At 40.3% G+C, this 14313-nt stretch overlaps 1 protein-coding gene across 2 annotated transcripts in view; it reads right to left on the bottom strand.

Annotated features, from left to right (window-relative positions):
- ARNT (aryl hydrocarbon receptor nuclear translocator) overlaps positions 1 to 13658 on the bottom strand; it is a 77729-nt gene extending 64071 nt beyond the window's left edge. The window contains exon 1 of one of the 2 annotated variants that reach the window (XM_080800350.1): positions 13488 to 13658. In XM_080800350.1, the coding sequence (XP_080656476.1) occupies positions 13488 to 13512 (25 nt within the window). In that variant the 5' untranslated portion in view covers positions 13513 to 13658. The remainder of the gene's footprint in view (positions 1 to 13487) is intronic. The other variant, XM_080800351.1, reaches the window with a different exon arrangement.
- Positions 13659 to 14313: the final 655 nt, after the last annotated feature.

The raw sequence follows: 14313 nt of genomic DNA, 5'->3' as shown, positions 1-14313 counted from the left end.
GTTCTGGGACTGAGTCCCACATAGGGCTCCCTGCTCGGTGAAGAGCCTGCTTCTCTTTCTGCCTGCCATTCTCCCTGCTTGTGCTCTCTCTCTTTCTGACAAATAAATAAATAAGATTTTTTAAAAACTAAATAAAGTTTATGTGCATAACAGAAGTCTGGAAGAATTCACTTAGTATTAACTGCATGCCTACTACATGCTGGCACTACCAGATCCTAGAGAGAAAGCAATAAATAGAAAAGACAAAGATCCTAACCCTTACAAACTTTACATGCTAGTGGGAGAGAGAGATCAACAAGAAAAATAACTTAAATATAAACTGGAATGACAATATGAAAGTGACATTTTATAGGTAAAAAATGGATATCAAATTTCAAATGATTCAACCTAATAATACGTTATATAGTAACAAATGTGGAAGGAAAAAAAAAACTACAGGAAGTCAAATCACAAATATGTAATGGTTAGGGCGCCTGGGTGGCTCAGTTGGTTAAGTGTCCGTATGACTCTTGTTTTCAGCTCAGATCATGATCTCAGGGTTCTGAGATGGAGCCCTGCATCAGGTCCATGCTCGGCTCTGAGTCTGCTTGAGATTCTCTCTCCTGCTCCTTAGGAAAAAAAAAAGTATATAAAAGTTGAAGGACAGGAGGATAGCAATTTTAGATAGTGAGGAAAGACATCACTGAAAAGGTAAAAGGAGATAGGAATAGGAGACAAGAGATAAGAAAAGGAGATAAGGCAATAAACCATGCAGGTATCTGGGGGAAACGCATTCTAGGCAGAGTGCAAAGATCCAGAGGTGAGAACATGCCTGTTAAGTTCTAGAAATAGTGTGGATGACATCATGGCTAGAATGGAGTGAGCAAATGTAACACAATAAACTAACAGCAGTTATCTCTGGGATGGCATTTAGAGACTTCTACATTTGATTTTCTATATATCCTTATTATTTTGTCTTTTACATTAAGCATGTATCACCTTTCTACTGGGAAATGCAAGATCCAAATTTTTTAAAAAGAAAATGTGAGGGGATGCATACATTGAAAATTTGAGAAAACAAAGCTAAAGCTTTAAAATTAGATAAAACTGGATTCCAATCCTGGGGTTGCCACTTACCACCTATTTGACTTAATCTCTCTGAGTTTATCTGTAAAATATAGGTAATAATAGTACCAACTTTTTTGGAAGATTATATTAGATAATGCATGTGAAAAGTACTTAGCATAGCACCTGAAACTCCTTAAATAGTAGCTTTACAAAAATATATCACAAACCAAAATGCTAATTGATTTTGCTATTAATTTTTTCACGAAAAAGCAATATATTAAAATATGGATATACAGAAAACCAAATATAAAAGTCTCTAAAAATATTCAACAATCTTACAGAAGCAAACGACCAAAAGTAAAATCCTCTACACACATACTCCAATCTCACTTTCCCCTTAGGGTAACTGCTATTAACATTTTGATATAATCTTTCCATATATTTTTCTATACACCATATATCAAAAGTTTTTTGGTAGTTTTTACATAAGAAAGGTTTTTTGGTAATTTTTACATAAGAAAGGTAATTTTTACATAAGAAAGAAATCATGTTATATTTATTCTGAATGTTTTGTTTTTTCCATATAACAATAAATTTGGAAGGTATGTCATGTCAAATAGAGTTAGCTCAACCTTTTTAATTGTTATATAGTACTTCATAGTACAAATGTATATATTTATGATATTCAAACAATCAGTATCATAAATAATGTTTCAATGAACACCACTGTGTATTTTTATGCTTGGTACCAGTATTTCTATGGTAATAAATTTCTGAAAATGATAAGGGAACATATTTAAAACTTTGCCTATTATACTCTAAGAAAGCTATGCCAATTAAGAGGCTCATCAACCATATCAAATTATCCATATGTTCACCAGCACTGAGAAGTAGTAGCAATCCTTCAAATTTTTGCCAATTTTCTAGGTATAAAATTATCATTAATGTTCATTTATCTGTTATTAGTAAGACTGAATATATTTTTGTTATTGTTAATACTTTTTCTGTTTTGTCCTATAAAATTTAAATGGTGATTACGTGTAACTTCCCTAAAAAAAAAAAGCAAAGTCTCCAATTAAAAATGAAGTTCACACTTTTAGTAATAGGTTTATAAAGAATCATGAATTAGAGGGATTTAGAGAAAGAAAAGTTGATTCTGAGATGGTTTAAATTAAGATGTGGCATAGTCCATAGCACAGAGAAGGTGCTCAATAAGAAGGAAATAGTAAAGAAAACAAGGCCGCCAGCCAGTAAGCCAGAAAAGTTTCAAATTAAGTTTCAAATTAAGCTGGGCCTCAAAAAAAGTAAAGGAGTGGGAAAAGGCATTCCACACAAAGTACATAAGCAAATCCTAAAGGGAGGTATGAAAATATGTGTGAAGAGCTGTCAGGCCTATATAGAGCAGAGAGTCTGTATTTGGGGGAAAAAAATAAAATGTCAAGTGTGAGAAGGTCTTCAATGACAAGATGAAATCTTAGATTTGATTCAACAAGCAACCAAAAGATAAGATACACTTTTAAATCAGAGTGACAAGAAGAAAAGGTAAATTAAAAGATTAACATGACAGATTTAAAGTTTGAAGTAACAGAAGTAGGGAGATGAATTATACTAACCAAAAATGAGGTGATAAAGGCATAGTACAACAGCAGAATGAAAAGGTTAAAAGAACGTCTAAAATTTTAAACTATGCCACTTCTGAAGAAAAATAACGGGGTAAATGCATACCTCTACTTTTATTCCGCCCCCCCCGAAATTATATAAAGGAGAAAAACAATTTTATACAAGACATAAAGTCCATCAACACAAAAAAATGGAAGAAAAGAGCAACACTGGAAACCCGGACCACTGCCTTGATAGATCCACAAGAACTGAATCCTAAGCCAGCAGGAGAAAAAGCAGAAAACCACCCCAATTTATATGTCAGAATCCCCCAAAGTCTCAGGAATTGGTAATTCTAGGTGCAGAGGAGGGGGTATGTGTGAATGAAAGCTAAAATAAAAAGAACTGGTTCAACAACTGTTTAAGCAGCAGGTAGGTTTTCAGATCCTCTCCCTAGTCCTTCTAGCAGGGAAATTGCCTCACTCCCCCATTAAAAGACTGCTTTATTCTCTGGAGAATATAAATCTTCATTTCTGGGGCGCCTGGGTGGCTCAGTGGGTTAAAGCCTCTGCCTTCGGCTCAGGTCATGATCTCAGGGTCCTGGGATCAAGCCCCGCATCGGGCTCTCTGCTCAGCGGGGAGCCTGCTTCCTCCTCTCTCTCTGCCTACTTGTGATCTCTCTCTGTCAAATAAATAAATAAAAATTAAAAAAAAAAAAATCTTCATTTCTATCTAAGTTGCCTGGTCTGGGGAACACCAGGCAAAGTTGAAAGTGCGGCTACCATACTGAAAACAGGGAAACTAACAGCAATGAATGCAAAATGGATGCTTCCCTCTTCCTTTGTTGTACTGCTTTGCCTATATTCCATGTTTTCTCTTTCTTGGATTACTGGTGAAGCACATCCTCTACTAAGTTCTTGAGAAAGAGTGTAAGAGAGACCTTGGATATATGAAAATATCTTTCTTATATTTTACTAACCAATAGTTTGCCTACGTCTGCAATTCTAAGTTAGAAATTATTTTCCCTATGAATTCTGAAGGCATTGCTCCATTGCCTTCTACTTTCCAGTGTGACCAGTGAGAAGCATGATCAATCTGATTCCAGATTCTTCTGAAGTGATCAATTTTTTTCTTTGTAGCTTACAGGATACCCCTTGTATCTGATGCTGAAATCTCATGATGTTGTGCCTTGATGTGGGTGTGTTTTGATTCACTAGTCTGTCCCCTTCAATTTGAAAACTCATGTCTTAAACTTCTCGAGCATTTTACTCAAACAAGAACAAAAAAGTTAAAAGAGATAAAAATGGTTGTTACTGAGAAGAAACTGAGAGAACAGAGTGGAGGACTATTGTTTTTGTAAGAAATCATGTAAAACTAACTCTTCAAATAAATACATGCATGTATAATTTGATTAAAATAACTTTAAATATATGTTTAAACATATCTATCTTAAATATACACTTATACGTAATCAAAACATTTTTTATGTTTAAATATATACATGGGCTTTCTGGGGGAAGGGGGGTTATCTGATAACCAATCAGATAAATACATGAAAGAATCCAAACACTTCCAGTTGCTTAGCCTGGGGAACTGAAAAAACTGTGATAGTCATGGAAGATACAGAAAAGTTAGGAAGGGTAGAAGATTTGAAGGAAATACTGGTAAGCATATATATAAATTGTATGTTAAAGATTATTCAAATAGGGATGTGTTTTAAATAGATGAAAATAGGGACACCTGGGTGGCTCAGTCGTTAAGCTACTGCCTTCGGCTAGGGTCATGGTCCCAGGTTCCTCGGATCTAGCCCCACATCAGGCTCCCTGATGTGGAGGTGGGAGCCTGCTTTCCCTCGCCCACTGTCCCTGCTTGTGTTCCTACTGTCACTGTCTCTCTCTCTGTCAAATAAATAAATAAAATCTTATATGAAAATATAGGAAAGAAGCTATGTGAGAAGTCAGGAATGACAATTTTAGAGAATCTTTTTTTTTTTTTTCCAGAATCTTTAATACATGTAAGAAAAATAAGGGAATGGGATATAGTAGTTAACAAACAAATACTTAAGGTAGGAAAGCAAGTAGGTGGGCAAATCGAAATGAAGGAAGCTTAATAGTTATAAGTTCTAGCCCCAGCAATGAGACTAGAAAAGAAGAATAATGGGCAAGAAAAGGAAAATGAGCAGGCAAAAGAAACAAAGAAAGAAGAGTCAGTGGAAAAAAAAATTAAAAATAAGCAGAGCAGCATCTCCATGAGGCTTATAAAAAAGGCACAATTGTGGGGACCCCTGGGTGGCTCAGTTGGTTGAGCGACTGCCTTCGGCTCAGGTCATGATCCTGGAGTCCCAGGATCGAGTCCCACATTGGGCTCCCTGCTCGGTGGGGAGTCTGCTTCTCCCCCTGACCTCTCTCCTTTCACGCTTTCTCTCTCTCTCTCTCAAATAAACAAATAGAATCTTAAAAAAAAAAAGGGGGGGGGACACAATTATGGAGTATGGAGAACTAAGAGACAAATTCCAATAAGAAGCCTAAAAATTATTTAGTGAGCTGAGAAACAAGGGCAGGCACCTGGGTGGATTGGTCAGTTAAGTGTCTGCCTTCCAGCTCAGGTCATGATCCTGGGGTCCTGGGACTGAGTCCCTCACTGGGCAACCTGTTCTGCAGTCGGGGTCGGGGGTGGGGGGGGTCTGCTTCTCCCTCTCCCTCTGCCCCCACCCCCGGCTCATTTTCTCTCTCTCTCTCAGATAAATAAAATCTTAAATAAATAAATAACTGAAAAACAGAACACCTGGCTGGCTCAGTTGGTGGAGTATGCAACTCTTGATCTTGGGATTATGAGGTCGAGCCCCACACTGGGTGTAAAGATTACTTAAAAATAAAGTCTTTAAAAAATAAAGAGCTGAAAAACAACTATGAGTAAAAAACACAGTAACTCACAGAAAAGATTTTAGGAACTGCAACACTCTTCCAGTTCTTTTTTCAGCACCTTGCACTCACCGCTCCATCTAAGCTATTACGCACTCCTGGGCTGCCCAGATAATGGTATTTCACCTTCTTCACCTACAGAAAAAGACAATATCCCACCCTCCTCCTCCTCCTCCAAAAATATCTGTCATCTTTATCCCTCCTCCAAAAATATCTGTCATCTTTATCATACTACATTGCAGTAGGCAGTGACTCTAAGAGTGGAAAATCTTACACCTTAATGATTAAGAATATTGACTATGGGGGCAGCTGGGTGGCTCAGTCAGTTGAGTATCAGACTCTTGATTTCAGCTCAGGTTATTATCTCAGGGTCATGAGATCCAGCCTCAGGATGGGCTCAGTGCAGAGTCTGCTTGAAATTCTCTCTCCCCTCTCTGCCCCTCTCTCTGCCCCTCCCCCTACACATGCATGTGAGCATGTGCACTCTCTCTTTACCTTTTTTTTTTAAAGATTTTATTTATTTATTTGACAGACAGAGATCACAAGTAGGCAGAGAGGCAGGCAGAGAGAGAGGAGGAAGCAGGCTCCCCGATGAGCAGGGAGCCCAATGTGGGGCTCGATCCCAGGACCCTGGGATCATGACCTGAGCCGAAGGCAGAGGCCCCAACCCACTGAGCCACCCAGGCGCCCCTGCACTCTCTCTTTAAAATAAATAAAGAAAACAGGTGCCTCAGTGCATCAGTTGGTTAAACATTCAAGTCTTGATTTCAGCTTAGGTCACGATCTCAGGGTCCTGAGATGGAGCCCCAAGTCGGGCTCTGCACTAGACATGGAGCCTGCTTGGCAGTTTCTCCTCCCTCTGCCCCGTCCCCATTCTCTCTTAAAAATAAAAATAAAATAAAAAATTAAAAAATGTAAAATAAAAAGTTGACTGTGTAGACAGATTGCCAACAATCAAATTGTCTCTACTAGCTATGAGATTTCAGACAAACTATTCACCCTGTGCCTTAGTTTCCTCATTTATAAAACCATAATATTAAGGTATCAAAGGACTGCTGTAAAAATTAAACAAGATAATACATATGAGGATTAAATGAAATATGTACTTAGAATAGCTGACATACAATTATTAATAAATGCTAGCTAATATAAATTAATTCATGTTAATGGCTTAATTAGTATTACCCTTTCAGAGGTATTTTCATGTGAACAGTGCATAAAGATATGAACCCCCAATATTCACTTACTCAACCAAAAATTACTGAAATCAGTTCCACATCCTTAGCACCACCATGAGCAGTGGGGTGCTATGGTGAAAAAGGAAGGTAAAGGTCCTGCCTGCTCTCATGAAACTTAAATTCTAATTACATTCTTAAAATCATAAACTTAGTCTGTCCATTCAACTACAGTGAAAATGTAAAGGAGAAAATACAAAATGAAGAAATGATGAAGAGGGGCACCTGGCTGGCTCAGTTGATAGAGCATGCAACCGTTGATCTCGGGGTTGTTAAGTTTGAGGCCAATGTTGGGTGTAAAGATTACTTAAAAATAAAATATTTTTAAAAATGACGAAGGGGGGACGCCTGGGTGGCTCAGTTGGTTAAGTGGCTGCCTTCGGCTCGGGTTGTGATCCCAGCGTCCTGGGATCGAGTCCCACATCGGGCTCCTTGCTCGGCGGGGAGCCTGCTTCTCCCTCTGCCTCTGCCTACCACTCTGTCTGCCTGTACTCGCTCGCTCTCTAACAAATAAATAAATTAAAAAAAAAAAAAATGACGAAGGGATGCCCTGGGTGGCTCAGTAGGTTAAGCCTCTGCTTCAGGTCAGGTCATGATCCCAGGGTCCTGGAATCGAGCCCCGTATCAGGCTCCCTGCTCAGCGGGGAGCCTGCTTCCCCCCACCCCCGCCTGCCTCTCTGCCTACTTGGATCTCTTTCTCTCTGTCAAATAAATAAATAAAATCTTTAAAAAAATAAAAAAAATAAAAAATGATGAAGAGATGCAAAAGTTTAGAGAATTAATTTGAAAGTGAGAGATGGTTTCTAACATATAGAATAGCCAATAAAACAGGAAAGTGCAACCTGGCATAAGTAGGAACTTTATAAATGTTTAATCATTCTTAAAAAAAAGATGGCTCTAGAAGCAGGGCCTATCACTAGGTGTGGATGATGGGCCCAGATACACTCCAGTTAGCTCAAGCCTTGCATTTCAGAAAGAGCTTAAATGTATTCTTTCACTGTTACATTTAAAAGAAATCAGCTAGGGGTGCCTGGCTGGCTCAGTTGGTAAAGTATGTGACTCTTGATTTGGGGGCTGTAAGTCTGAGCCCCACACTGGGTGTAGAAATTACTTAAAAATAAAATCTTACTGGGTTACGGACATTGGGGAGGGTATGAGATATAGTGAGTGCTGTGAAATGTGTAAGCCGGACAATTCACAGACCTGCACCACTGGGGCAAATAATAAATTATGTGTCAATAAAAATAATTAATTTTTTAAAAGATTTTATTTATTTATTTGACAGAGATCACAAGTAGGCAGAGAGGCAGGCAGAGAGAAAGTGGGGAAGCAGGCTCCCACTGAGCAGAGAGCCCGATGCGGGGCTCAATCCCAGGACCCTGAGATCATGACCTGAGCAGAAGGCAGAGGCTTTAACCCACTGAGCCACCCAGGCACCCCCAAAATAATTAATTTTTAAAAAGGGGAAAAAATTTTTTAAAAAAGGTTATTAAATAAATACATACATAAAATCAGCTTTATACCCCCCACATAGGACAGTACCACCATGGAGTTAACCTTTAAAATAAATATTGTGGGGTCACCTGGGTGGTTCAGTCGGTTAAGTGTCTGACTTTAGATCTCAGCTCAGGTCTTGATCATGAGGTTTTGAGTTCAAGCCCCACACTGGGCTCCATACTGGGCATGGAGCCTGCCTACCTACATACACAAACACATACATACATACATACATAAATATTCAAGTGAATAGCTTAAAGGAAAAAAAAAAAGATGTCCAAAAACAGTTTCCACAATCAAGGATTCAAATTTTACTAGTTTTGGAATGAAATACCCACAATATGTCATGGCCTAAGTACAAGCCAGGGAAAGGGTTTGTTTCCTTGACTGTAACAATTTAGTTTTTGAAGACTAGCCACGACTTGGCTACCAATAACCTACTGTTATTTCCTTAGAAGAAATTCCTCTATCACAGAGAACCACAAAAGACTTTCATTAAACGTCTAGGAAACACGGTATTCTCATCTGTTAGTGGACTGTCTGAGTAGAGGGGTAGGGCTATAATGCAAAAAACTAAAATTAGAGACCACTATATCATAAAAATAAGAAAACTAGAGTTCCAATAATGCAGAATTATCTACTTTTTAATGTTTAAGAAGAGAAGATTCAGGTTGGCACCACAAATCTACTGCACAGATCTACACACATATACTATGCAGATCAAGGTTCTTTTTCAAAATGTTAATTGTATTTCAATTGTTGAATTAGTAAATTATATTTAATATACTTCCCCCCCCTTTTTTTAAGACTTATTTACCTGTCAGAGAGAGAGCACAAGCAGGGGAAACAGCAGGTAGAGAAGCAAGAGAAGCAGACTCCCTGCTGAGCAGGACCCTGGGATCATTACCTGAGCAGAAGGCAGATGCCTAATCAACTGAGCTATCCAGGTGTCCCTGATATACTTATCTTTTTTCTTTTTTTTTTAAGATTTTTATTTATTTTTTTTAAAAGATTTTATTTATTTATTTGACATACAGAGATCACAAGTAGGCAGACAGGCAGGCAGAGAGAGAGGAGGTAGCAGGCTCCCCGCAGAGCAGAGAGGCCGATGCGGGGCTCGATCCCAGGACCCTGGGACCATGACCCGAGCCGAAGGCAGAGGCTTTAACCCACTGAGCCACCCAGGCGCCCCTTTATTTATTTTTTTGACAGAGAGAGATTACAAGTAGGCAGAGAGGCAGGCAGAGAGAGGGGGGGAAGCAGGGTCCCTGCTGAGCAGAGAGCCCGATGCAGGGCTCGATCCCAGGACCCTGAGATCATGACCTGAGCCGAAGGCAGAGGCTTTAACCCACTGAGCCATCCAGGCGCCCCCCTAATATACTTTTCAAAAAGGTTTTGGCAATAAAGTATCTTGACATATTAATTTTACACCACATAAATTCCTATTTTTCCCATATCTGAAAAAAGTAAAGGTAATGGGTAAGAATATTGTTAACTAATCCTTTCAAAATATTAATTTACATAGGTAAAAATTATGTAACAATAAAAATTTTTCCAAATATCAGCTTTACAAACCCAAACAATGTTCCTTCCTTAACCTTCTGCCACATTCTCCATCCACAGTAAGTGGTAACTACTAGCACAAAAAGAGGTAAGATGAGACTACCAGAATCGAGGGAAGAAATACCTACATTCCTACAAATTCACTCATATCTCCGGTTTGAATATCAAATTGGAAGTCAAATACCTAATCTCTTCCCAATGAGGGCCTTTAGCCAGCATTATGAATCATGCATGCAATTTAAAAAGTGTTCCTCAAAACTGTTAGTATTTCATAGACAAAAAAGACAGCCTAATACTTCACGGACCACCAAACAACCACTTCTACTTGCCAATGCTTAAGCAGAAGTAACGAAAAATAATAGAATATGGGGAATTATCAATTCATGCAGGCAAAAGGCCATTATCGCATTAGACCTATTACTTCAACATAACTCTTAAAGAGTAGAAAATAAGCCACATCTTACTCTACCTTTGATCCAGCACCACGTTAAGATATACACAAAGGAACCAGGTCCCCTACAAGGTACTTAAGGGCCACCAACACTCTCTACATCACACTCTATGTCAATTAACATGATCATCAAGCATTATTATTAACACTGAAGATTATCTTTTTTTTTTTTAAGATTTTTTAATTTATTTATTTGACAGAGATTGCAAGTAGGTAGAGAGGCAGAGAGAGAGAGGTGGAGGAAGCAGGCTCCCCGCTGAGCAGAGAGCCCAATGCGGGGCTCGATCCCAAGACCCTGGGATCATGACCTGAGCTGAAGGCAGAGACTCAACCCACTGAGCCACCCAGGTGCCCCAACACTGAAGATTATCTTAAATGGAGCTTAGAGAGAAAAGTTAAATAATGATTACAAAAATCTTTTGCAGACATTTGTGAAAATAGAATTAATAAGAACTATAGGAAATCTTAACCAGCAAAAAAAAAAAAAAACTCAAAGAATTAGGTATGTCTCTCATCCCTAAAATGGCTCTAAGGAAATGTTTGACAATGCAACAAAGAATTCTAACCTGAGGGGCGCCTGGGTGGCTCAGTGGGTTAAGCCTCTGCCTTTGGCTCAGGTCATGATCTCAGGGTTCTGGGATCGAGCCCCACATCAGGCTCTCTGCTCAGCATGGAGCCTGCTTCTCCCCCGCTCCTCTCTGCCTGCCTCTCTGCCTACTTGTGATCTCTGTCTGTCAAATAAATAAATAAAATCTTTAAAAAAAAAAAAAAAAGAATTCTAACCTGAAAAGCATTTACCTTCTTTTTTTAAGATTGATTTATTTATTTCAGAGAGAGAGTTTGCAAGCATGCAGCTAGCAAGTGGGGGCTGGGGCAAAGGTAGAGAGAAAGAGAGAGAATCTCAAGCAGACTCCCACTGAGGGCAGAGCCTGCTGGGGGCTTGATCCCAGGACCCTGAGATCATGATCTCAGCAAGAGTCGGAGGCTCAACCAACTGCACTATCCAGGCACACCAAAAACATTTTCTTTCTTTTCACTGAGCACAGTGTATTTCCATCCGATAACCCTCCATTCATAGTCCACATTTCCCAAAACCCAACAAGCTATAAAAGTCCACAATGCATCTATGATTGCTTCCATTTTCTATAAAGAGGCAAAACAAAAAAAAATGAAGGGAAAAAGCACCTTTTCTAATTTAATAACCAGGTAATTAAATGTTGTATCAATAACTTGGAAGGGATGTAACAATTTTTCAACATCAAAAAGGAGACTAAAAATTGCAGGCACAGGCTGTCGAAGGATAATAAAATCAAATGTCTCATCAGCAAGGATTCTACACAAATAAACACCATTTTCTGGTTCAGATTTCAGCTGATGTGAATCAAGTAATAAAATGTGGTCAAGAAACTGTCATTCTGGTCACTGGTGTTGAAAAAACAAAATAAAGCAGCCCCACCCACACTGCTGGAAAAAAGCTTCCGAAACATTCACTAATCTTGTTTACCCAGGCCACCTCTTAATAAGAGAAATGCTTTGCAACTTGACTAGGGTTATGTAACTATTTTGCAATGTGTTATCAGTTTAAAATCGTGTTTATTTACTCCCCAGTATTAACACATAGGTTATTTTACTACGAGGTCCGGTTTGCCATAATAATAGCATCTTTCCAATTTTATTCCATCATCAGCACTTCCTGCAATAAAACCTGAGCCATTAATTTTATCTTTTCCTCTAAAAAATTTGAAAGATTGTATAATATATTGACATATGACTAGTTAACTTCCTTAAATAGCTCTGTTACCAGAAACAGGGTAGTAAAGACACTAAATTTCATAGTGATTCAACTGTTATAGCAAAACTTGGGTACCACAAAATAATACTCATTTCAGAGACATGCAAAAAAAATCCAACTTCAGCTTCAACATGGGAACCCCAGTGAATCCCTTTTACTGCTGTATTTTCAAGTAATTCAGCCCCAACCTCTGGGTTCTTTTTTAAGCCTATCAAAGATACGGATTTCTGGAAAAGGATTTTATTTCACAAGAACGTAAACTAGGATCCCTAAAATCAACTTCCCAGGGAGAAGTAACTGTAATATAGTGGAAAGAGAGCTGGGGCTAGGAATTTGGAGACCTCATCTGTTCTGTTTAGACCTGCCTCAATACACTACACTCCATTGCTTAGACATGACTGGCTAGATATTTTAATACCCAAGCTCCCCCTTTTGAAGAGATGTTCACTGAAAAATGACATGAAACTGACTCTTCTTTCAAAAGAACCCTCAATCCTTTAATTTTTTAAAATATTTAATTAATTTATTTATTTGACAGAACGCACAAGCAGGGGGAGTGGCAGGCACAGGGAGAGGGAGAAGCAGGCTCCCCGCTGAGCAGGGAGCCCGACCAGGGCTGGATCCCAGGACCCTGGGATCACGACCTGACAAGACAGACGTTCAATCGCTTAACCGACTGAGCTACCCAGGCGCCCCCTGAACTTTTCTTAAAGAATGGGAACTTCCTCGATCTACACCCAACAAGATTTAAACCTCGGGTTCTGGATGCTAGCTGTTGGCAAGATCTGCCCTGAACACCAACCATTACATAAACTTCTGTCCTCAGCAGCTGAAGACACTATAGGCACTTAATAAAACGCCAGTTTCAAAGGATGGGGGGGGGCGACGACAATCTAGAAAAGCTAAGTATATACTCAAAGATTTTTGTTTAAACGTTTCGAAGTGCAACACTTCAGCTAAACAGCAACATGCTCCAGTGTTTATAAACCCAAATTACTTTTAAAGTAAGACGAGCCATTCTGCCCAGTTATTCTGCAACAAGCAGCTCCAGTGGGCAGAGTTGAAAGAGGACCACATCACACATCAGAAAGCGACCAGGGGAGTGGAGGCAGGCCAAGCCCAGCTCGGGGAGCCGCTCCAACAGAACTCACCCCAAGGAACTCCCTCTAGCCCTCTCCCTCCCTCCACCTCGAGTCTCCCCAGTTCCCTAGGGTCGGCCCCTCCCCCCAACCGTCCCTCCCCTCCCCCACAACCCTCTGGCCACCCCCGTTCGTCCTAGCGCCCTCAGCCCCAACTACTGCCCCGGAGCCCTGGGTCTCCTCAGCTGCCAACCCTTTCAGCCCCTCCTCCTTTAAAGGCGCCCTAGTCCTCAGTCTACTCACCGGGGTTAGCAGCAGTCGCCGCCATGGCCGTAGACGCCACTACCGTCGCGCCACCCCCCCAGTGGGAGGAGCCGTCGCCACCGAACCGGGGGAGGGGGAGGGGAGAGCCACTCCCCAGACGCGGCGCCCCGCTGCCGCCACCGCTACCGCGGAATCAAAGATGGCGGCTGTGGCAACCCCCCACAGGCCCCAGCCCCTACGGAGGACAGACCCCGCCCATAGAGTGGGTGGAGTCATCCCCCCCTCGGCCCGCCTGCTCTGAGAAACTGACCAATGAAAATGCCAAGAGGTTGGGCTAGCCACTGTGCCCGCCGGTCCATTGGAGGAGGGAGAGCAAAAAAGAAGTCCAGCTGTCTCTCTCTAATCCCGCCTCCTGTGCGTCAAAGGTTAGTGATCGAGTGACGTAAGTGAAAAAAATTTTACTAAAAATCTCGGGTAGCTGTTGGATTCCCTGGCTAACAACTAAATGTGCGGACGAGTAAATCCTCTTTAGGTGCTCTAATGCTTCAACTTTACACAGTGATTTGTAATCCTTTCTAGAATTTGATCCTCCTTTCAGGACCTTTGTCCCTGGTGAAAAAAAACTCAATAACTAATTTTTGAGTGCCTGGTATGGAATTCAGTCGTGGAAAACAATCTGGGCGCTTAAGGTGAGGGAGATACCGACAGTCAAAACAGAAGGCAATGTATGAAGCAGGTATTTTGATGAAGAGTGGGATGACTTCCTTTGGTCAATGATAGGGACATAATGATGGGTTTTTAGTAGGAAAGTGATAAGATGAGGACTGAACAGATTTTTTAATAATAGGAAGCTCTAAGCATTCGG

This window comes from Martes martes, assembly GCF_963455335.1.
Source record: "Martes martes genome assembly, chromosome: 4".
Taxonomy (NCBI): Eukaryota; Metazoa; Chordata; class Mammalia; order Carnivora; family Mustelidae; genus Martes; species Martes martes.
Note: the sequence above shows the minus strand (reverse complement) of the source record. Positions and strands in the feature narration are given on the sequence as shown.